Source organism: Podarcis bocagei, assembly GCF_964188305.1.
Source record: "Podarcis bocagei genome assembly, chromosome: 17".
Taxonomy (NCBI): Eukaryota; Metazoa; Chordata; class Lepidosauria; order Squamata; family Lacertidae; genus Podarcis; species Podarcis bocagei.
In genome coordinates, this window is record NC_138143.1 from 42,577,243 (window position 1) to 42,598,834 (window position 21,592).

Consider the following 21,592-nt stretch of genomic DNA (forward strand, 5'->3'; position numbering starts at 1 on the left):
TAATGTGGTGCTTCTTTCTGTTAGCCGGTGTGGTGATGTACATACGCAAATCAGAATATACAATCCAAAGTTGAGAGGCGGCAGGTATGTGGAAGTTGGGTCAACTCTGTGAGATGGAGGTGGCTGCGTAAAAGTTCTGGACAATGAGTTGAAGCGTCAAACCACACTTCCTAAACCTTTGAAGGCTTGCACTAACACTTAAATATTATTTCAGTGTTGACCTGCTGCTGACCTGGACGAGCAGAACACTGCCTGCATTTTTTGCTGGGGGGGGGGGTCAAGGGCAGGAAGGAGATGGATATGAACCTGGCAGAGATTGTGCCTTCTGTCTCTACTAGCCCAAAGCTGTGTATTGAATGCCTCTGGCAGAGAGACCCCCCCATTGTTGCATATTGGGTTTAAGGGAGACGGCACCCTCATTCAAATGTGATTTGATTGAAGGAAGCATTTAGGGTCCATACCATAATCTATAAATCATTTCCCAAAGCTATAGGGTGTATAATAATAGCATGAGAGGATTATGTCCTGTTTACTGGGGGGGGGGGGCAGGCCACAAAAGGTAGGGGGAGGAATATATTATTTAAAGATACATATTTTGAAATATGTACATTTAGCCATGTGCTTTGGGTAGTAATTCTGTATACATGTAGCCCAAGACACCTGAATTAGTATGAAAACTATTTCTAGGCTCTATCAAGAACTGAATTTGTATATTCAGAGATCATGGCATTCTTCTTAGAGAAGTTAAAGGTCTCTCAATAGTAGTATGACATACCCCGCCGTGTTCAAGGAACTTCTTGGTACCCAGAAAAATGGGATATGGTATACATTATGCCCAAGCCAAACTACTGTACTCTGAAAGGCTACAGATGAGATAATTTTGTAACCCCAAAAGTGGACTGTTTGCCTTGTAACAAAAGCCAGGGATACGGTATAGACTGAGCAAATGGATCTCCATATGAGCATGTTCCCAAAATGCCACGGAGTTCTACAGGACAAAGTCAATGGTTGGAGCTGGGGGTTCAGTTGAGAAAAACCTGCCCTTGCTTGCCAGGGGCTTCAATTAGCAGGAGCCCCCATAACACCCCTGAGTGTATGCCAGGCATGGCCAAACTTGGCCCTCCAGCTGTTTTGGGACTACAGTTCCCATCATCCCTGAACACTGGTCCTGTTAGCTAGGGATGATGGGACTTGTAGTCCCAAAACAGCTGGAGGGCCAAGTTTGGCCATGCCTGGACTGTATGCCATTACTTTCTCCTGTATAAACCAGGCGAGTTCAGATATATTGCCCTTGAAAATAACAGGCTACTACTGAGAGTAACATCCTCTGCCCTAGTAAGTGGGCCTTTTTAATTTGAATTCTATGCATCTTACATGGTTATTCAATGCATGGAGCTCTCCCCTACCATTTTTATCTTCAGAAGAACTCTATATCAAGTGGGTTAATGAGCGATTAGTGGCTCAAGGATTTTCTTTAAAATATTTCTGTAGTGGCAATAGTGCACCCCAAATGAAGTTGGTGTCCAGTCCTGATCCGCCAGTGGAATAACATATCTCTCTTGAAAAAAGATTGTATTCAATGGAACACTAAGGTAAATATTACACAGGTGTAATGGAACATTCTCTCCTCTCCTCCCCCCTTTTATTTTACATATTTATAAATTACTGATTCAGATTATTTATAAATCACAAGCCATCAGAGCAGTGTGCAAGATAAAACGAGACCAAAAATGCACAATAAAAAAACATTTCTACAATGCACAATTAATATTTCATAAAGTATCTGGATTACCTACACTTCAGGAAAAACCTTTGTGTGCTATTTTAGCCTATCCTGTGATGGGGACACGGGAGGGAGGTACATTTGTGTTGCTGGATGAGCACTTTTAAGAATCTTCGTGTTTTAAGTCTCCTTTCTCAATGTGGTTTCTAATTTTACAGTGGTGCCTCGCAAGACGAAAAGAATCCGTTCTGTGATTCTCTTAGTCTAGCGGTTTTTTTCGTCTTGCGAAGCAAGCCCATTGAAGGGTTAGCGAATTAGCGCTATTAGCTGCTTTTAGCGGCTTATCTGCTGATCGGATCAGCTGATAAGCGGCTTAGCGGCTTATAAAAGGGGGGGAAAGGGGAAAAAAACCAGCAGGAACTCGCAAGACATTGTCGTCTTGCGAAGCAAGCCCATAGGAGATTCGTTTTGCGAAGCACCTCCAAAACAGAAAACTCTTTCATCTAGCGAGTTTTCCGTCTTGCGAGGCATTCGTCTTGCGGGGCACCACTGTACCTGTTTCTATTTTATCATTTTATGTTGCTTGGAGACCCCCCTTTTTTGCATAAAACAGCAAGCAAATGCTAATAACAATAATTATCAATTGGGAAAATGGAATGAGGATCATGTTGTCTCCATAAGGCATCAGTAGAATTTTTTGACAACCAGTAGGTGGGGGATGGGGGGGAGGAGAGATAAGAGACCTCCTTAATTACGTAATTTATTCAATTATTTTTTAAAAACCCTGCTGGTTAAAGGTCATCTCATGTTGACTCAAGCTCCACAAAGCTAGTAAATTACAGACCAAGGCATGCCTTGTGATCAGCAGCGATGGGCAGCATAACAAATTGTGCTTTTTACAACCTACACTCCATACAACCCCCCTTTTACTTGGCCTTGATCTCAAGATTGTGGATTCACACCCTACATTAGGCAAACGTTTCCTGCATTGCAGGGGGTTGGACTAGACAACCTTTGTGGCCCCTTCCAACTCTACAGTTCTATGTTTCTATGCTGCGTGTGCTTCTATGCACAGTGCTTTATGGGGGAAAGACGGGTGAGGGGCCATTAATGATCCATAACCCCTTCCCTTGGCGTCTCTGTTTTTGCCAAATCATATCACAACTTTTCAACAACAGAAAGCCTGTGTAATTTGAGCACTAGTATGCAAGGGACGTGGGTGGTGCTGTGGGTTAAACCACAGAGCCTAGGACTTGCCGATCAGAAGGCCGGCGGTTCAAATCAATGACGGGGTGAGCTCCCGTTGTTCGGTCCCTGCTCCTGCCAACCTAGCAGTTCAAAAGCACGTCAAAGTGCAAGTAGATAAATAGGTACCACTCCGGCGGGAAGGTCAACAGCGTTTCTGTGCGCTGCTCTGGTTCGCCAGAAGCAGCTTAGTCATGCTGGCCACATGACCCGGAAGCTCCCTTGGCCAGTAAAGCGAGATGAGCGCTGCAATCCCAGAGTCGTCTGCGACTGGACCTAACAGTCAGGGGTCCCTTTACCTGTGCATGGTGGCAAGGCTAAGTAGACCCAAACTGAAAGAGTTGTTTCTGCTACATCTTTGCTGTAGCTGTTTCTTACCTACATGGAATTATTTACCTATACTGGTATAATGAAAACTGGTTTGAGTGCATAATTGCACCTACCATATGGTGGTGAGCACTGCAAGGTCATACTGCGCTGCCTCCCATTGCATCAAGTAGCCATATGGCCACTGCTGACCCTGGAGGATCTATCCAAGACCCACTTTGACATGTTTGGGCAGCACTTTCGAGGATGAAGACGCTTGTCTTTGGAATGATCTTAATGCAACGGTTGTGGCATCTTATGCCTAGCATTGTTTTGTGGACTCTGTTGCTCTTAGAGGCATCAGCGCACCTATTTCTTAAAGAAGTCAAACCTGGACCAGATGGTGACTGACAAGTTGCAAATGCCCCATTATTGGTCAAGAGGGTAATGGCAGAGCAACTGGAGGTAATCGTGGATGAGGCTGATTATCTAAGCCCATTTCAATGTGGGTCCAAGCCTGGTTTTTGGAATTGGCCTTATTCAGACTGATCAAGCCCTGGGAGAGTACAGTCATACCTTGGTTCTCGAATGCTTTGGCTCCCGAACGCCGCAACCCCAAAGTTTTGGCTCCCGAACGCCGCAACCCCGGAAGTGAGTGTTCAGGTTTGTGAACGTCTTTTGGAAGCTGAACGTCCCAACACTGCTTCCAATTGAGTGCAGGAAGGTCCTGCAGCCAACTGGAAGCCACGCCTTGGTTTTCGAATGTTTTCAGAAGTCGAATGGAATTCTGGAACCAATTATATTTGAGAATCAAGGTATGACTTTCTGCAGCTTTTGTTGCCAATTTTAGGGAGATTGCTAAGTACCAGGAACACACTTTTATTGTGTTTCTGTTCCTACATCAGCAACTAATCCCAGAGAGTAGTGTTAGGAAAGTGTTCCAAGGACCCTGGCCAATTTTCCTGTGGGTTCCACAGACCCCCATTTTATCCCCAAAATTGTGAATACTTCCTTGAAGCCATTAGGGTATCACACCCATGTAAGTGGGTATAGGACTGAAGTCCTGAATAGTATCTCCTTTTAGTGCTATCCTCTGTGTTGGATTTAGAGTGCATGATCCTCAGGGCAAAGACTTGTCTATTCATGCATAGCCAGACTTTCTGACCTCCGAACTTCCCTGTGTTTATCAAAGACTTTTGAATTGGGCGCCCTGTCAACTTCAATGTATGAGTTTTGTGTTATGAGCACTTGTTCTGCACTGGAGCTGAATCACATATGCCGGTTATATCCTGAAATAATGAAGATGCCAGAGATTATGAAGTTTAGAATCAAAGGTTTTAGGATGATATCAACAGAACAGAAAACCAGAATTATTACAGATATTAGCATCCCAAAACATTCACGGCTGGTAGATGATATGAGAGCAAGCGGTAGCGTCTACATTCCATTACTGCTGTTTCAAAGCGTTAGGTCACATACCATTAAGATATCTGTGCTACCACCGTGTATGTGTGTGTGGAGAGAGAGAGAGAGAGAGAGAGATTCCTATGTATGCTATTAGTCACTCAAGGTGAATTCAATACCTTGCTTCAACAAGCCTATCGACCAATACAGAAGGTACAATGAATATTTTAATACATACAGTAACTGAACGGAATTGTATACTGTATTTAGCTTTCTTTGAAACTGGATAGTTACTGGATACTAGCAAAATATGAAATCTTCATAGGATTACCACAAAATAATTTTATTTTCTGGAAGCTCGGAAGCAACCCTTGACTAATGAATATGCCTTCCCCCCAGCCCCCCCTCCTCCTCTATAATTAAAAGAGAACAATGCATCTTGTGCCTTCTGAAGTGTTGTCCTTCCTCTTGACTATGGTTTGGCAGAGACACTCTGAGCGGCCTCCTCTCTCCAGCGAGCTTTTTTCTCCAGATTCTGACTCGTCAGGGATTCGTGCCTCTCCACAGCCTGCAGCAAAGAAGAGACCACACAAGCATGCAAGGAAAGTAACCATGTGACTATACATTGTTTTGGCTTTAGGTGTGATTCCTGGAATGTAACCCATAAGTAAGTTGTGGGTTTGCTGTATGAAGAATTGAAAGGCTTTTTAGACTCCAGGACTTGTGACATGACCACTCAATGGAAGACTGCGCACTACTTGAAGGACTACAAGACTTGAACCCAGACTGCTTGGTTCTATGTCAGACAGGTTAATTTCTTTATTTCAGGAAACAAGTAATGATAACAGGACAAAGAGCCCCCATATATATCCTCTTCTGCTCACCTTAAGAGCCTAACAGATAATAGCAGAGCTTTCAAGAAAAGGCAGAAAAGAGTAACTAAGCATCAGGAAATGGAGGTGCCAGACATGATGCTATAATCCTGTCTGCCAGTGGGGGGCCATTTCAATCCCTCTCCATATTGCAATTTCCAGCTAACATTACAGTACCGTATTTTTCGCTCCATAAGGCGCAGCTAGTTTTTAGGGGGGGAAATCAAGAAAAAAAAATCTTATTCCCCTCCCCCAGCCCCAAAGAGCAAAGAAGCCAAGACAGCGAGCGGGATCCATCCCGCTGGCTGTCTTGGCTTCCTCTTTAGCCGCGTGCAACCACTCCAGCGCAAGGTCCCGCTGCGCTCCAAAGGCTTCAGGCAGCTATCCCTGAAGGCTGGAGAGCAAGAGGGGTCGGTACTCACCGACCCCTCTCGCTCTCCAGGCTTCAGGGAAAGCAACGCGTAGCCTCCCGAGCGCGGAGGGAGCGCTCCCTCTGCGCTTTGGAGGCTTCGCGTTGCTATTGCTGAAGCCAAGGAGCCTGCATTCGCTCCATAGGACGCACACACATTTCCCCTTTATTTTTGGAGGGGAAAAAGTGCGTCCGATAGAGCGAAAAATACAGTATATTTTTTATGAAAACTATAAGCAATCTCCCACAGAGCTATTGACATAAACTGTTGATAATGCACTGAATTCCACATTTGGGGAAATTCCCATTCTCATGCCTATCCTACCCTGACTTTGATTCTAATTCCCTCTTTCTTCCTCTCTCCCTCCCCCCATCTCTTAGGTAAACTATAGTTTATCCTTCCATTTACTTTATTAAGAATACAACCACCCACATTTTCCCAGCTGCAGTATTCCCACAATTTAATTGCTTTTCCTGAGAGATTAGGCTGGTCCTTTAGCTCTTTCCCCCCACGCTGCTGCCAACCTCTTAGCTCTCTTGTACTCACCCGCTTCCCCAGAATGACCATCAATATGCAGCCCATGATTGTCAAGGCAATCATTACGTAGCTGATCTTCACACGCATCTTGTTCCTCGCCGCGTCAACCATCTCAAACCTTTAAAGAATGAATTATCCTAAATTAATTGTCATGGATTAGCATTGTCAAGCCATAGCTGCTTCCACTGCCTTGACCATCTTGTTAATGGGGGGGGGGATCAAATGAAGAATCTAGTTAAAGACTGCTAAGCCATAAGGCCTGTTGTGTTTGTCCATGGAGTTTTGTATGCAAGTCCATGGAGTGATGTATGGAAGTGAGAGCTGGACCATAAAGAAGGCTGATCGCCGAAGAATTGATGCTTTTGAATTCTGGTGCTGGAGGAGACTCTTGAGAGTCCCATGGACTGCAAGAAGATCAAACCTATCCATTCTGAGTGCTTCCTGGAAGGACAGATCCTGAAGCTGAGGCTCCACTACTTTGGCCACCTCAGGAGAAGAGAAGACTCCCTGGAAAAGAACCTGATGTTGGGAAAGATGGAGGGCACAAGGAGAAGGGGATGACAGAGGATGAGATGGTGGGACAGTGTTCTCGAAGCTACCAGCATGAGTTTGACCAAACTGCGGGAGGCAGTGGAAGACAGGAGGGCCTGGTGCGCTCTGGTCCAGGGGGTCACGAAGAGGCAGACATGACTGAACGACTAAACAACAACAAGCCATAAGGCAAAACCCATTATTGTACCATTCTGGGGACTACATAACCCCTAGAGCAGGGAGCAGCAAGGTTTACCTTGCCTGGGCTGGTTCACTCCCACGGAGATGGCTCCATGGGCCAGATCGCATCTGTGCAGACGCGATTTTTGGCGTCTGCGCATGAGCAAACATGATTTCTAGCACCGCGGAAGAAAGTCCCCGCTGCGCGCTGCACTGGTTTAGCACAGTGCGCAGGGGCTCACCGAGAAGGCAGCTTGGTTCAGGGGCGGCTCGGGGGCCGTTTAAATGACCCCCGAGGGCCGCCTGTGGCCCATGGGCCGCAAGTTGCCAACCCCTGCCCTAGAGCTTGGGTTAAAAGTGTCCAGATTTTTTTCTTATTCAGGCAGAACCGCTGGCTTGGCCCAGTCCTGCTTGGCTGCATTTGAAGTCCTTAGACCAGGAGAGCAGAATTAGGAGGCATGCAGAGGTAGGACCTAGAACGAGGTAGGGCACAACTCTGACCTTCAAAAGGACCAACAGGTCCCTTCTCTTCTGAGGGAGGGAGAAAAACTAGCAGGCACTAGGAGCAGGGGGAGCCAAGGGCTCAGGAGCTTAATCTTCACACAGATGCTGCAAAGCAAGGTAAGGAGAAGGGGAAAGGAATACTTGCATGATGCAGAGCACTCCTAAAATCAAACCTTGAATGGGCCTGACCAGGCAGAGAGAAAGACAGGGTGGGACTTCTGAAGAAAAGAGATCTACTGACAGTGAAGAAATGTCAGTATGGTCCCCTCCTGATGGTTGTGTCTCTCTTCCATGGCTTATTCCGTATTAAAGACAGTGTCGTCACTCGGCAGCCATAATAGAAAGGCCAACACAACCTGATTCCCAGTGCACAAGGATGTCCCCATATGATCTATCAACAACTAATGACACAGAGGAGCTTGAGAAGGTCTGAGTGAAGGGGCAAATGGAAAATGCCATACAATGTAAGCAAGTGTAAAGTGATTTATACTGGGGCGAAACAGCAGCAGCAGCAGCCCTCAACTTCACCAGAGGGATCTATCTGATAGGATCTAAGCTGGCAGTCACTACAAAAGGGTTCTTGGGTCACTGCAGATAACCCAATTTGTGGCAGCTGTGAGGAAGGCGAATTCCATGCTAGGAGTCATGAGAAAAGGAGCTGAAAATAAAACGGCCAGAACCATTGTACAAATCAATGGTGTGACTGAACCGTCTACATTTCTGGTCTCCTCACCCCACAAAAGGATATTGCAAAGCTGGAAAAGGTTGAGAAGATGGCAATCCAAATGAGCAAAGGTTACAACATTTGGGGCTTTTTAGTTTGGAAAAAAAAGTAAAGGGGAACACCACAAAGCTATGTAAAATGATGCACAGAAAGAAGAACGTGGGCACAGAGATACTTTTCTCTCTAGAACCCAGGGTTCTAGACTCTTACCTGGGTTCTAGAGAGAAGGGTCCTCCAGGGTTCTAGAGCTCGGAGTCATCCAGTGAAGCTGGACGGTGAAATATTTTGGCCAAACCTCTTCACACAGCACATAGTTAAACTGTGGAACTTGCTACCACAATTAAGTCAAAGCTGGAAAGAACCTATGAGAGGAAACATTTCTAATGTTGCCTTTCCAAGCCAACATGTAGTCATCACCTCTGTCAACAGTGTGAAAAAATGTTCAATAAGATAATAAGCAAACAGCTGACAAAATCTCAGAATATTTGGGTTAGTGCTTCAGCACCCTCACTATAAACCTAACAGGGTTCCCACAAAATCTGCTTTGCAGCTTTTTAAGAACTCAACACTAAAAGCCCATCTGCGAAATAATTCTTGCTCCAGAACTGTATCAAGGAAGAGCTAACACAAAAGCCTGGGAAGCTTTGTGCAATCTACAGTGGTACCTCAGGTTAAGTACTTAATTCGTTCCAGAGGTCCGTACTTAACCTGAAACTGTTCTTAACCTGAAGCACCACTTTAGCTAATGGGGCCTCCTGCTGCTGCCACGCCGCCAGAGCACGATTTCTGTTCTCATCCTGAAGCAAAGTTCTTAACCCGAGGTAGTATTTCGGGGTTGGCGGAGTCTGTAACGTGACGCGTGTGTAACCTGAAGCGTATGTAACCCGAGGTGCCACTGTATTCTGCCCGAATCTGTCGTTGTGCCTGTTTCTACAATTTCATTAAGAGTTTGCTGTTTGAGTAGTTAATTGGTGGAATCAGTAACATGCATGACAGAGTCAGTAACTTCTGGAAACAGAACTGATAATGTAATCACAGTTCAAAGTCAGTTGCTTCTGGCAGCTGCTGCCGATTGCTTTGCTCTTCGACACAGCTGAAAACAAGCAGCAAACTTTGAGTGTCTGGATCCCTTGAACAGCCTTGCAGAGGCCCTACGCTACTATTTTTCACACTGGGTGACTACTACTACAAAGAACATATGATAGGAAGCTACAAAAGCACTCTGCAAGCCCAATAATATTCTTTGCTGATAGGATTTCCTTGAGACATGTAGTCAAATAGCACACAGACCCAAGCAGCACAGGAAGGTGAGGCTCTCTGAAATGCTTCGCTGCTTCATGTAAAACTAACATAGTCTTCATAAGGCTGGGAAAGGCTTTGATACAGGTCAGATGAACACCAATTTTATCCAGCCTGTATCTACTGAAAGCTCAGCACCCCAAGATGGACAGTGCTCAAGGGGCTCAGACCTAAAAACCAGCCTACACCTTATGCTCATCACATGACGCAGTGAAAAAATAGGCTGCCTCTGTTCAACTCTGTGTAACAAACTGGATTTCTAGACATTGGCAGAGGGAAAGACAAATAAGCAGAGGTAGACAGCACACAAGTTGATCCTTCTTTGCCTGCCTGTCTCCAAGGAGAATTTCAGAACCCTCAGTCAGAGCGCAGCTTGCACAGGACAACTTGTGATGGGATTAAAATGTAGCCAAGCCACATTACACCTCCTAATCCATATACCCGCGATCACTCATCTTTCATAAAATATTCTGGATTCTCTGAATATTACCAAGAATTACAACCAGAATTATGCAAATGGCAATTTTAGCCTGGTTTGTGCTTAATGCTAAGCCGTGGTTTGCTTTCCCAGAGTATAATAATAATAATAATAATAATAATAATAATAATAATAATAATAATAATTTATTATTTATACCCCGCCCATCTGGCTGGGTTTCCCCAGCCACTCTGGGCGGCTTCCAAAAGAATATTAAAATACTGTGATACATCAAACATTAAAAGCTTCCCTAAACAGGGCTGCCTTCAGTATGGCTTGTTTGAACATCCACACCCAACCCAAACTAAACAAGGTCTGTTTTCGAGCAACAAACCATAATGCGGAGCCAATATTTGTTGTTAACTTACAAGATCCACTGTTTAGCGTTATGTTCAAACCAAAGTGTCTTGCTTCGCCACAGTCTGTATAGTTAACCTATCCTTCACCAAGCTACAGATGTGCGAGGCAAGAGTAGCTGGAAAACAAGCTGAAGACACAAGCTGCGACTTGCTTTCCTGCCTATGAGACAACCTATGGTTTGTTGAACAAGACGTGGTTAAAACAAGGCATGACTTATTGTGTTGTGTGTGAACGCAGCCAATAATAATTTGAACATCTTGCTGTAACAGCTATCTGCATTTCACTGATTAAAAAAAATGGGTTGTGGAGAGAAAAGAGTATTATCTTTATTCCTTTGCGAAGGGCATATCCCAGCTTTAGCATGAAATAATTACTGGAGTCAAATATGGAGTCATTTTAGCTACACTGGAAGTACAGTTTAAAGCAGTTTTTTAAATGCTTGGTTTGTGAAACTCAAACTTACGACACTGTTTCTGGTATATCCTCTTCTTTCTTGAAACGGCCCGTCCATAGCAACAACTTCTTGTCCCAGTCACTGGGCTTGTGTCCTGGAACTTTGAAAGAGGCTGTAGAAAGCAGGGGAGAGAAAATGCAGCGCTTGAGAACCAAACGCCTTATCCAGAAGGTGGAATCGAGATAGCGATCTCTTGCAGCACAGCCAATTACTTGAGGTATGGGGAGCCTCTGGCCCCCTCAGGCCTTCATCTGGACTCTCCTCAGCCTCCCTGCTCCACCAGTCAGGATGGCAAAGCAGAGCACTCTGTCATTGCTTCACCAGCCTGATCAGCTCTGTACTGAGTTTCCGAGCACAATTCAAAGTGTTGGTGCTGACCTTTAAAGCCCTAAATGGCCTCGGTCCTGTATACCTGAAGGAGCGTCTCCACCCCCATCGTTCAGCCCGGACACTGAGGTCCAGCGCCAAGGGCCTTCTGGCAGTTCCCTCATTGCAAGAAGTGAGGTTACAGGGAACCAGGCAGAGGGCCTTCTCGGTAGTGGCGCCCGCCCTGTGGAACACCCTCCCTTCAGATGTGAAGGAAATAAGCAGCTATCTTCTTTTTAAAAGACATCTGAAGTCAGCCCTGTTTAGAGAAGTTTTTAATATTTAATGCTGTATTGTTTTTAACACTTGATTGGAAGCCGCCCAGAGTGGCTGGGGAAACTCAGCCAGATGGGCGGGGTATAAATAATATATTATTATTATTATTATTATTAATTATTAATTATTATTATTATTAATTATTATTATTATTATTATTATTATTTATTATTATTGAAGAGGACGTGGATTCCCATACAGAAGCCAATCCAGCTAGCTTCAGCCTAGTTTGCTTATCTTGTCCCTGACCTTTCCTGTTGGGGAAAGAGAGGGGCAGGGGAACTTGGTTTCATTAGGAACTGCCACCTCAAGGTACCTGAAACTGTCCCCTTTTATCCACTGCTCAGCTATTCCTGGTCATCTTAGCAGAGGAGAGTTATGGGCTGGGATTACACAATCTCTCCCCACTCTGCTGATCGGGAAACAAGCCAGCAGCGTAGTAAGTCCTGGGACTCTGAGAAGACACCCTCTTCTCAGCTGTGTGCAGGAGAGAGAGAAGGATGGCGCCTGTCTCCTCTGCAAGGGGGGGGGGGTGTCATGTATGTACATGTCTGCAAGAGTGTAGGCTAGCTCTACTTATTGTTAGTCCTGATCCTACCAACTATGGTTTTGAGCCCTATGGGTTTTTTCTGCATTTAGATAAAACACTTTGCACACTGAGCCACTTCTGAATGATTAAAGAATTAGAGTCTTGACCAGGGGGGTTTAGGAGCTTAAAATACCAGTAGCAAGCTATCTGCGTTTCAGACTGCTGATAAGAAGGTGAAAATTCTTCAGCTCATACCAACCAGTATGTTTGAACACAACAATCACATCCCATTCCCTATTCATGAGTGTCTATCTACCAAAAAAAAGTGCGTGGTGGGGGGACAGCTGGTCCCAAATGCTAAACAGTGGGAAAGGCAAAGGTGCAACTGGAGATTAAAGGATTTAATGCTTCTAGACAGTAACAAGTTCAGAAAATATGGGCTGAGGTATCTTCAAGCTATCCACCTTCCTACACAAAGACACCTTCATTTACTAATGATCAACCACTTCCAAGTCCTTAGTGAGGGCATTCCCAAACTCGGCCCTCCAGATGTTTTGGGACTACAACTGCCATCATCCCTAGCTAACAGGACCAGTGGTCAGGGATGATGGGAATTGTAGTCTCAAAACATCTGGAGGGCAGAGTTTGGGGATGCCTGCCTTAGTGGGTGCCTGTCAACTCAGAAGTAGGGCTTACTCCCAGATAAATTGGGTTAGGATTGCAGCCTTAGTCACCAAAACCCTTTAGACAGACAAGGCCTGATTTCAGCAAGTCTCACATACGGACTTTGGCTTGCAAAATATGGTAGCATACATAGTTAAGCAAACATAGCCATAGAAAGGAAGGTTAGTTAAAAGTTTATAGGGAAAGGAAATCAAACAGCAAGTCACCACATGAAGGTAAAGCTAGCACACACATTGCGTACAATGTACATGGATCTACTTCCTCATTTTTAAATTGCACAAATTTAACGAAGAAAGTAAGATCCTCAATATAGAAGATGCATCTTGTTCATTCACTGTCCTAATTTCCAGTCAACAACTACTTCCCATTGCGCTATACCTTTTCCTTCAGTGTTAATGGGCTACATGCACACTTGTGGATATGCCACCATTCTTTCAGATACTGGAAAAAGAAATCTGATTTGGGGCATGTATATAAAACAATTTAAAAACTACCGATCAGCACCAGAGGCAGTCACATGCAAATACACATGTTGGATTTCCAGGCATGCTGCTGGAACCTATAGCTATATGCCCAGCTCTTTCCAGCACGACCAAACATGGCAGAAAAGAAAGAAATGAATTTGTACATAGTAGTCAATGACGGGTCATCAAAAAGCAGTTATTTACACAAAGGGAAAGCTACTACCCTACACACAAATACCTGGGGAGCAGATTCCGTGAAACACCATATTACCAATCAAGCACGAAGATAATTCTGGTTTACCTGAAGCCTGGGCTTTTGGCTTCTGCACATTCTCTGCTTGGGTTTTGCTGCACATCCTCCTGTTCACGAAGCGGCATGGTCCTCCACTTGTACGCAGAGCAGAAGGAAGACGTTTGTCCAAAATCCTAACAACTACACCTGGGAGGAGGAAGGGGGGGGAGAGAAAGGTGACACGTTAGAAAAAGTTGCAACATAAAGAGAGAAACGTAACATGACGCAGAAGACCCTACTCTCGGCTTCAGGTCCTTGAGCAAAACTGAATTTAAGAGGGAAAGCGCCACTGAACTCTGCAAGATGCCAGATTTGAGATGGTGCAGGCAGTTCTCCCACACCAGGCGCCACGCTGAGGGGTCACAAAGCAGTAGGAAGAACAATGACCTATTTGGGGGGTGCGCCAAATTTTGTGCTCACCCAGGACGACCTGCTACCCAAAGCCTGCCCTCGAGTATCCTCTGACTGCCTTTGCTTTTGTTTCTTTTTGGAAAATTTAATAAGAGCAACAAAATCCCATGGGGGAGAAAGCTCATCAGAAGGTACCCTGATAGGTTCCATAAGGTCACAACTGGAAAAGATACGGTTTCGGGTACTCAAACATATTCAGTAGCCATCTCACACTTAAGTCATAACCAAAGTATCTAGTGGGTTGTTCAAAACACTAAGACGAGAAAGCAGAAAAAGCCACACATTTTTCAAGATGTCAAAAATGAGCCACAGACTAGGTTTTCCAAGCTAGCTAAGAGTTGGTCAGGCGCCCTTAAAACTTTTTTAATGATAAGTATTTGGCCTGCCATAAGTCAAACACAAATCAATATTTAGGTAAAGGTAAAGGGACACCTGACCATTAGGTCCAGTCGTGACCGACTCTGGGGTTGCGGCGCTCATCTCGCTTTACTGGCCGAGGGAGCCGGCGTACAGCTTCCGGGTCATGTGGCCAGCATGACTAAGCTGCTTCTGGCAAACCAGAGCAGCGCACGGAAATGCCGTTTACCTTCCCGCTGGAGTGGTACCTATTTATCTACTTGCACTTTGATGTGCTTTTGAACTGCTAGGTTGGCAGGAGCAGGGACCGAGCAATGGGGATTCGAACCACCGACCTTCTGATCGGCAAGTCCTAGGCTCTGTGGTTTAATAATAATAATAATAATAATAATAATAATAATAATAATAATAATAATAATAATAATTTATTATTTATACCCTGCCCATCTGGCTGGGCTTCCCCAGCCACTCTGGGCAGCTTCCAAAAAAATTAAAATACTGTAATACATCAAACATTAAAAGCTTCCTTAAACAGGGCTGCCTTCGGATGTCTTCTAAAAGTCTGGTAGTTGTTCTTCTCTTTGACATCTGGTGGGAGGGCATTTAACCCACGTCCCTAATCAATATTTCCCAATACGTTCTTAATGTATTAATCAATATTTCCCACTACATTCTTACTCCTCTCGCCCACTGGAGATGCCCAGAATACTTTGCCTTTCTCTCCCCTTTTCCTGCCAGGGCGTCCCGAGTCCCCCCGAGTCCCCGCAGGGAGGCGAGGCGGAGAGGCGGGCGAGGCAAGGTCTCCCCGGGTCTGCCCAGCCGGCCCTCGGCTTTGGGTTTCTGCCACCCCCGGGCTCCGGCTGGCGGGCCCCGAGGTCGGGCAAGGACTAGGCCCGGCCCGGCCGAGCTGAGGCACTCACCCGCCATGGCCCCAGGAAAGAGGCGCTTCGGCCCCGCCTCGGAGGCCCCGGCTCCCCGCTTGCGAAAGGCGCCTCAGAGGAGGGAAGGGAGGTCAGAAGCGGAGCCGAGGAGGAGAAGCAGGAGGAGGTGTGGGAGGCCGGGCCGAGGGAGGCCGAATGGCGGCCGGGCGGGCGGGGAAGAGGCAACCGGGCCGCCGCCCACAGGCCCGCCTCCTCCTCCTCCTCCGTGGGCGCGCAGCTGCCGGGCTTTACTCGCGAGGAGGAGGACGCTCACCTGAGAAATCTCCCTGAGGGACCAGAAGCAGCTGCAGGAACAACGGATTGGGTCCAAATGGCTAAAGGGGAAGGCAAGGCTGCGCAGTGTCGCGCTTCTTCCTGCGCGCCAGCCTCCCTTCTGGATCGTGTTAGCGAAGACCTTCTACCCCAATACGGTGGCGCCTCGGGTTAAGAACTGAATTCATTCTGGAGGTCCATTCTTAACCTGAAACTGTTCTTAACCTGAAGCACCACTTTAGCTAATGGGGCCTCCTGCTGCCACTGCGCCACCGGAGCACGATTACTGTTCTCACCCTGAAGCAAAGTTCTGAACCCGAGGTAACATTTCTGGGTTAGCAGAGTCTGTAACCTGAAGCGTATGTAACCTGAATTGTCTGTAACCCGAGGTACCACTGTCCTCTCCTTTTCCTCCTCATATTGAAATCCTGCCCCTCAATGGGGCCAAACTTAGATTCACAAAACGTTGAGGGGTCTGCGTCCCCCTGCCAGAAAAACAGCACTGGATAATTCCCAAAATACAACACCATGTATTGCAGCAGCAAATACAGTGGTACCTCGGGTTACCGTACGTACTTATCGCCGAAGAATGGATGCTTTTGAATTCTGGTGCTGGAGGAGACTCTGGAGAGTCCCATGGACTGCAAGAAGATCAAACCTCTCCATTCTGAAGGAAATCAGCCCTGAGTGCTCACTGGAAGGACAGATCCTGAAGCTGCGGCTCCAAGACTTTGGCCACCTCATGAGAAGAGAAGACTCCCTGGAAAAGACCCTGATGTTGGGAAAGATGGAGGGAACAAGGAGAAGGGGATGAGATGGTGGGACAGTGTTCTCGAAGCTACGAACATGAGTTTGACCAAACTGCGGGAGGCAGTGGAGGACAGGAGGGCCTGGCGTGCTCTGGTCCAGGGGGTCAGGAAGAGGCGGACATGACTAAACGACTAAACAACAACAACAACAGAGTTGGAAGGGACCTGAGGATCATCTAGTCTAACCCCTGTGCAATACAGGAATATGCAGCTGTCCCGTATGGGGATTGAACCTGCAACCAGGGCTGGATTTAGGTCTGATGAGGCTCTAAGCCAGTGTTTCCCAACCACTGTTCCGCGGCACACTAGTGTGCCGCGAGATGTTGCCTGGTGTGCCGCGAGATGTTGCCTGGAGGGAGGCGGGCGAGTCGGGCGGCGAGAGGCGGGGCGGCGGTGGCGAGGAGAGGCCGCCCAGCGCGGGGCTCTCGCCGTCTGCCTGCCTGGCTGCCTGCGAGCTCGGCGGGCAGCGCCTCCGTCCGCAGCGCCCGCCTCGCGGCTCTCATTCCCTGCCCCTGCCAAAGCTCACCCAGTCAAGCCGCGCTCTCCTTCCTGCCTCGCTTTGCTGCCTCCTCCCCCCCCACCCCCAAAGCTTGGAGGTTCCCCGGCAAGGGGGAGGGGAAAAAATTGAAACTTACACTTTCGTGCGTCCCTCCCGGCGTGACGCTGCGCGCTCACGTCACGGGGCTGTAATGGTGGTGTGCCTCGAGATTTTTTTCATCAAACAAGTGTGCCTTTGCCCAAAAAAGGTTGGGAAACACTGCTAAGCTACTGAATGTAATGGTGCCCTTTGTATGTCCAGCTGTCCTTTGTCAACAACAAATTGTAGCTGCTTTTTGTGTTGAATATATTGCTATATGGTATGTTCTCGAAGCTACCAGCATGAGGGAGGCAGTGGAGGACAGGAGGGCCTGGCATGCTCTGGTCCAGGGGGTCACGAAGAGGTGGACACGACTAAACAACAGGAGAACGCTGGTCTCTGGATCGGTGGGCCACGAGTCGTACGGAGTCACGGGATTGGAAGGGCTTCCATGGGTCATCCAGGCCAACCCCCTGTCATGCAGGGATCTCAACTAAAGCATAGGGTGGGGAGCTATTGGACTGTTTTTATTTTTACTGTGTTAGGTATTTTGTGGTTTTATATCTCAATTTTATTCAGTGAACCACCCTGAGACAATCAATCAGTCAATCAATCAATCAATCAATCAATCAATCAATAAAGCAAGGAAGCAAGCAAGCCTCTGTACTGACAAATTGCCATTCAACCCCCCCTTAAAAACCTCCATGGAAAAGAGAGTCCACCACCTTCTGACCATGGGCGTAGTCATGGGGAGGGGACAGTGAAGGGCAGCTGCCCCACCATCAATAAAAAAAACATAGCAAACTGATTTTTTGCCCACCCCCAACAAAAAAACTGCCTCCCCCCCCCCAACAAAAATCCTGACACCACCCATGGCTCTGACGATCAGAAAGGTCTTCTTGATGTGGGTTGTGAACATGCCTCCTGCACGGATCACCTTCTCAACCCAGGGTTCCACTGTATATTTGTGTGTGACACCCCATCTTCACCCACCATTACAGTCTAACTCAGAGTACAGAAGTTAATAGACATTGTTACTTCGGTTCATTCATTTCAACAGACTTGAATATGGCTGAGTTTAATGCAACCCATAGTACCAAGGAGCAGGGAGTTTTAAAGCCCAGACCAGTGCCTGGAAAGTGCAAAATGAAATCTGGATAAGCCTCAACATTTGCTCAGAAAAGACTCCGTGAATTTTATGGACCTAACTTGCTTGTGTTCATTAAAGCTGAGTAAAGCGCAGCTGGATACCACCCAAAGGTAGCCACATGGGCATGTCTACTCAGAAGCAAGTCCTGTTGAATTCAATGGAGCCTACTCCACCTGGTTTTTCTCCCCCCCCAGCCTAGGCTGGCTCTAAAATGATGGAAAAATTTGAATGGATATCTGCAGTGCTAATCTTTTTCTCTGCTTGTGGACAACGGGAGAAAAGCCTACAGGGTTTTAGGCCCTGAAAGCCAGTGTATAAAGCTGTTGCGTAACTGCACAAATAACTAAAATAAAGGCAGAGCAGTCTGGGTTGAGGTCATTTGGTAGAATCCTGTGAAGGGGAGGAGAAACAATGTACAGTATGAGACCTTTGACCAGAGTCCAGGAAAACCACACAGTTGCCACAGGGGGAAGGAGTTGAGGTAAAAGGTTGCAGATCATACTGAAAAATATTTCTGCAAACTTAATGTTCCACCATGTATACATTATCTTTGTATTTGTGGGGTGTTCAGATCTTGTAAGATTTGTGGGAACTAATCAAAATCAGCACTGGGAGAAAACCAGCAACATTAATTGGATCAGCGAACTGCTGGCCTTGTATTGCTTCCACAACAGTACCTGTTGCACATTGACATTAATGGACCTAAGTCAGTCAAGGTCATTAATTTCAATGGGTCTACTCTAACTAAAATTAGTTGACTACAATCCAGATAATCCAGGCCTGTCAACTGGAGCCTGCTGCTGTTCTCCACTAGGAATGCCCTCTGAGATTTCACTAGACATCTTGGCTGCTGACTGTTGGGGGTGAGGATGCTGTTCGCTGACATGATTTTTTATTGTTTATAAATTTATTATTTTGTTATTTTTCTATAAGCAGCTGAAAGAATTATAGTGCTGGATAAATTTTAAAAAACACCATAATAAGCTCAATCTGCCTTGCTCAAGTCTTCTGTCTCTGGGGATGAACAGCTGGCACTTGCTTAAGAATTCACAACTTGTTGTACATGCAGTTGCCATTATTTGAGGCTGAATTAACCAAGAATAAAACCTGATTGATGCATACAGCATACTGCAGCCTATAGGTATATATCACATTTTCAAAAGTTTAGATTCCAAGAGGGGTAACCACGAGTCAGTCTGTTGCAGCAAAAAAATGCCTCCATTTCCCCAGGAGGTGATGGGCCCAGTGGCCATGATCTTCGTTTTTTTGATGTTGTTGCTGGTTTTCTCCCAGTGCTGATTGTGATTATTTCTCGCAAATCTTACAAGATCTGAACACCCCACAAATACAAAGATAATGTATACTGTACATGGTGGAACATTAAGTTTGCAGAAATATTTTTCAGTATGATCTGCAACCTTTCACCTCAACTCCTTCCCCCTGTGGCAACTGTGTGGTTGCAAGGCTTTCCTGGATTCTGGTCAAAGGTCCATGCCAACCAAATTCTGTCTTTTCTGCTTTTCAACTCTCACTGCTCTCTCTCTCACAAATCAGGGAGAACTAGAAATACTACTCTTGGTTATTTCCAGCAAAACAGGGCCAAAGCAGCCATCCCATACACACCACTTCTTTACTTCCAGCCCTTGGTCCTAGTTCTCGCCAATTTCGGTCAGGGTTGCGCAACTTTAGAAGAGCATTTACCCATCTTATGAGTAGTCTAAACAACAACAAAAATCTCACACTTAGAAGGACATCAAGAAGTTCAGGCCAGAATCCTTATCCCTCACATCGTTTTCTAAATGAAAGGAATTTTCATTTCCCATCCCTCTACTTTTCTACCTGTTGAAGTGCATTCTGTGCAACACTGCTTCTATTTGCTGATGTTCTACATTGCCTCCCCTCACTCCCTCTCAGTCTCCATGCCAGCTCTTCATTCCTTCGTTAGTGAATCACTTTGTTCCTTGGTTCTTTCAGTAATCCTGTTGATAATTACTCTGGCCTAGCTGCCTCCTGTCTTTAACCTCTTTTGATTGTTGACTCTCCTATGCACTGCCTCGGGCATGCTCTTGACCACTTATGAAAAACATGAAATTAGAAACTCATGCAAAGCATTGAGAGTGTTGCAAAACCTTATCCCTAGGTACTAGCCAATTCTTTAAAATCCAGGAATGTTCTCACAAAAAAAGAGAAAATTAAAAAAAGAAATGGGTGGCAATTTTGAGTCAATGCCCCACAGTTCCCTTCCGACTCTAACATTCTATGAAACCAGCCCTTTCAACTAGTAAATTCCATGCATGATTTTCATGTTCTGTTGGATTGTACATGTTGTGTTGTGTGTAGACTCTATGAACCCAACTCTCCCTTTGCTCCAGCAGCTCTGACACCAACTCTGCAATTCTGGGATTCTGCCACTGAGATTCCGGCATTGCTGGGGGTTGGACTAGATGACCCTCGGGGTGGGGAACGCCCTCCAACTCGACAATTCTGTGATTCTGCCATGGATTACGTCATCAAGATTCCTGCAAGGCCAGGGCCGGATTTAGGTTTGATGAGGCCCTCAGCTCCTGAAGGCAATGGGGCCCTTTGTATGTCCAGCTGTTCTTTGTCAACAACAAATTGTCGCTGGTTTTTTATGTTGAATATATGCTATATGGTAACTTATGGACCTAAGAGGTATCTAAAGCCATTTGCCACTGTTACCGTATGTAAGTTTTATTTTACTTGTTTTGTATCTTATATTTTGGAAATGTTCTTTAGTCATTTAGTCCTGTCCGCCTCTTCGTGACCCCCTGGACCAGAGCACGCCAGGCACTCCTGTCTTTCACTGCCTCCCGCAGTTTGGTCAGGCTCATGTTTGTAGCTTCGAGAACACTGTCCCACCATCTCGTCCTCCGTCGTCCCCTTCTCCTTGTGCCCTCCATCTTTCCCAACATCAGGGTCTTTTCCAGGGAGTCTTCTCTTCTCATGAGGTGGCCAAAGTCTTGGCGCCTCAGCTTCAGGATCTGTCCTTCCAGTGAGCACTCAGGGCTGATTTCCTTCAGAATGGAGAGGCTGGATCTTCTTGCAGTCCATGGGACTCTCAAGAGTCTCCTCCAGCACCAGAATTCAAAAGCATCCATTCTTCGGCGATCAGCCTTCTTGATGGTCCAGCTCTCACTTCCAGACATCACTACTGGGAAAACCAGAGCTTGAACTATACGGACCTTTGTTGGCAAGGTGATGTCTCTGCTTTTTAAGATGCTGTCTAGGTTTGTCATTGCTTTTCTCCCAAGAAGCAGACGTCTTTTAATTTTGTGACTGCTGTCACCATCTGCAGTGATCATGGAGCCCAAGAAAGTAAAATCTCTCACTGCCTCCATTTCTTCCCCTTCTATTTGCCAGGAGGTGGTGGGCCCAGTGGCCATGATCTTCGTTTCTTTGATGTTGAGCTTCAGACCATATTTTGCGCTCTCCTCTT

The 21,592-nt window shown here is 46.2% G+C and overlaps 1 protein-coding gene across 1 annotated transcript; it reads right to left on the reverse strand.

Annotated features, from left to right (window-relative positions):
- Positions 1 to 4,587: 4,587 nt before the first annotated feature.
- Positions 4,588 to 13,807, reverse strand: FAM162A (family with sequence similarity 162 member A). The gene is made up of 4 exons (XM_081177111.1): positions 13,648 to 13,807; positions 11,037 to 11,139; positions 6,507 to 6,615; positions 4,588 to 5,246 (listed from the first exon to the last, which is right to left on the reverse strand). The coding sequence occupies exons 1-4, from the start codon at positions 13,700 to 13,702 to the stop codon at positions 5,151 to 5,153; spliced, it is 363 nt and encodes a 120-aa protein (XP_081033237.1). The 5' UTR covers positions 13,703 to 13,807; the 3' UTR covers positions 4,588 to 5,150.
- Between the last annotated feature and the right edge of the window lie 7,785 nt (positions 13,808 to 21,592).

Coding starts and splice junctions, on each gene's coding strand:
- FAM162A (XM_081177111.1), bottom strand. CDS start 13,702: ATGTGCAGCAAAACCCAAGCAGAGAATGTGCAGAAGCCAAAAGCCCAG. Junction 11,140..13,647: donor GCCAAAAGCCCAGGCTTCAG/GTAAACCAGAAT, acceptor TGCTTTCTACAG/CCTCTTTCAAAGTTCCAGGA. Junction 6,616..11,036: donor GATATACCAGAAACAGTGTC/GTAAGTTTGAGT, acceptor CATTCTTTAAAG/GTTTGAGATGGTTGACGCGG.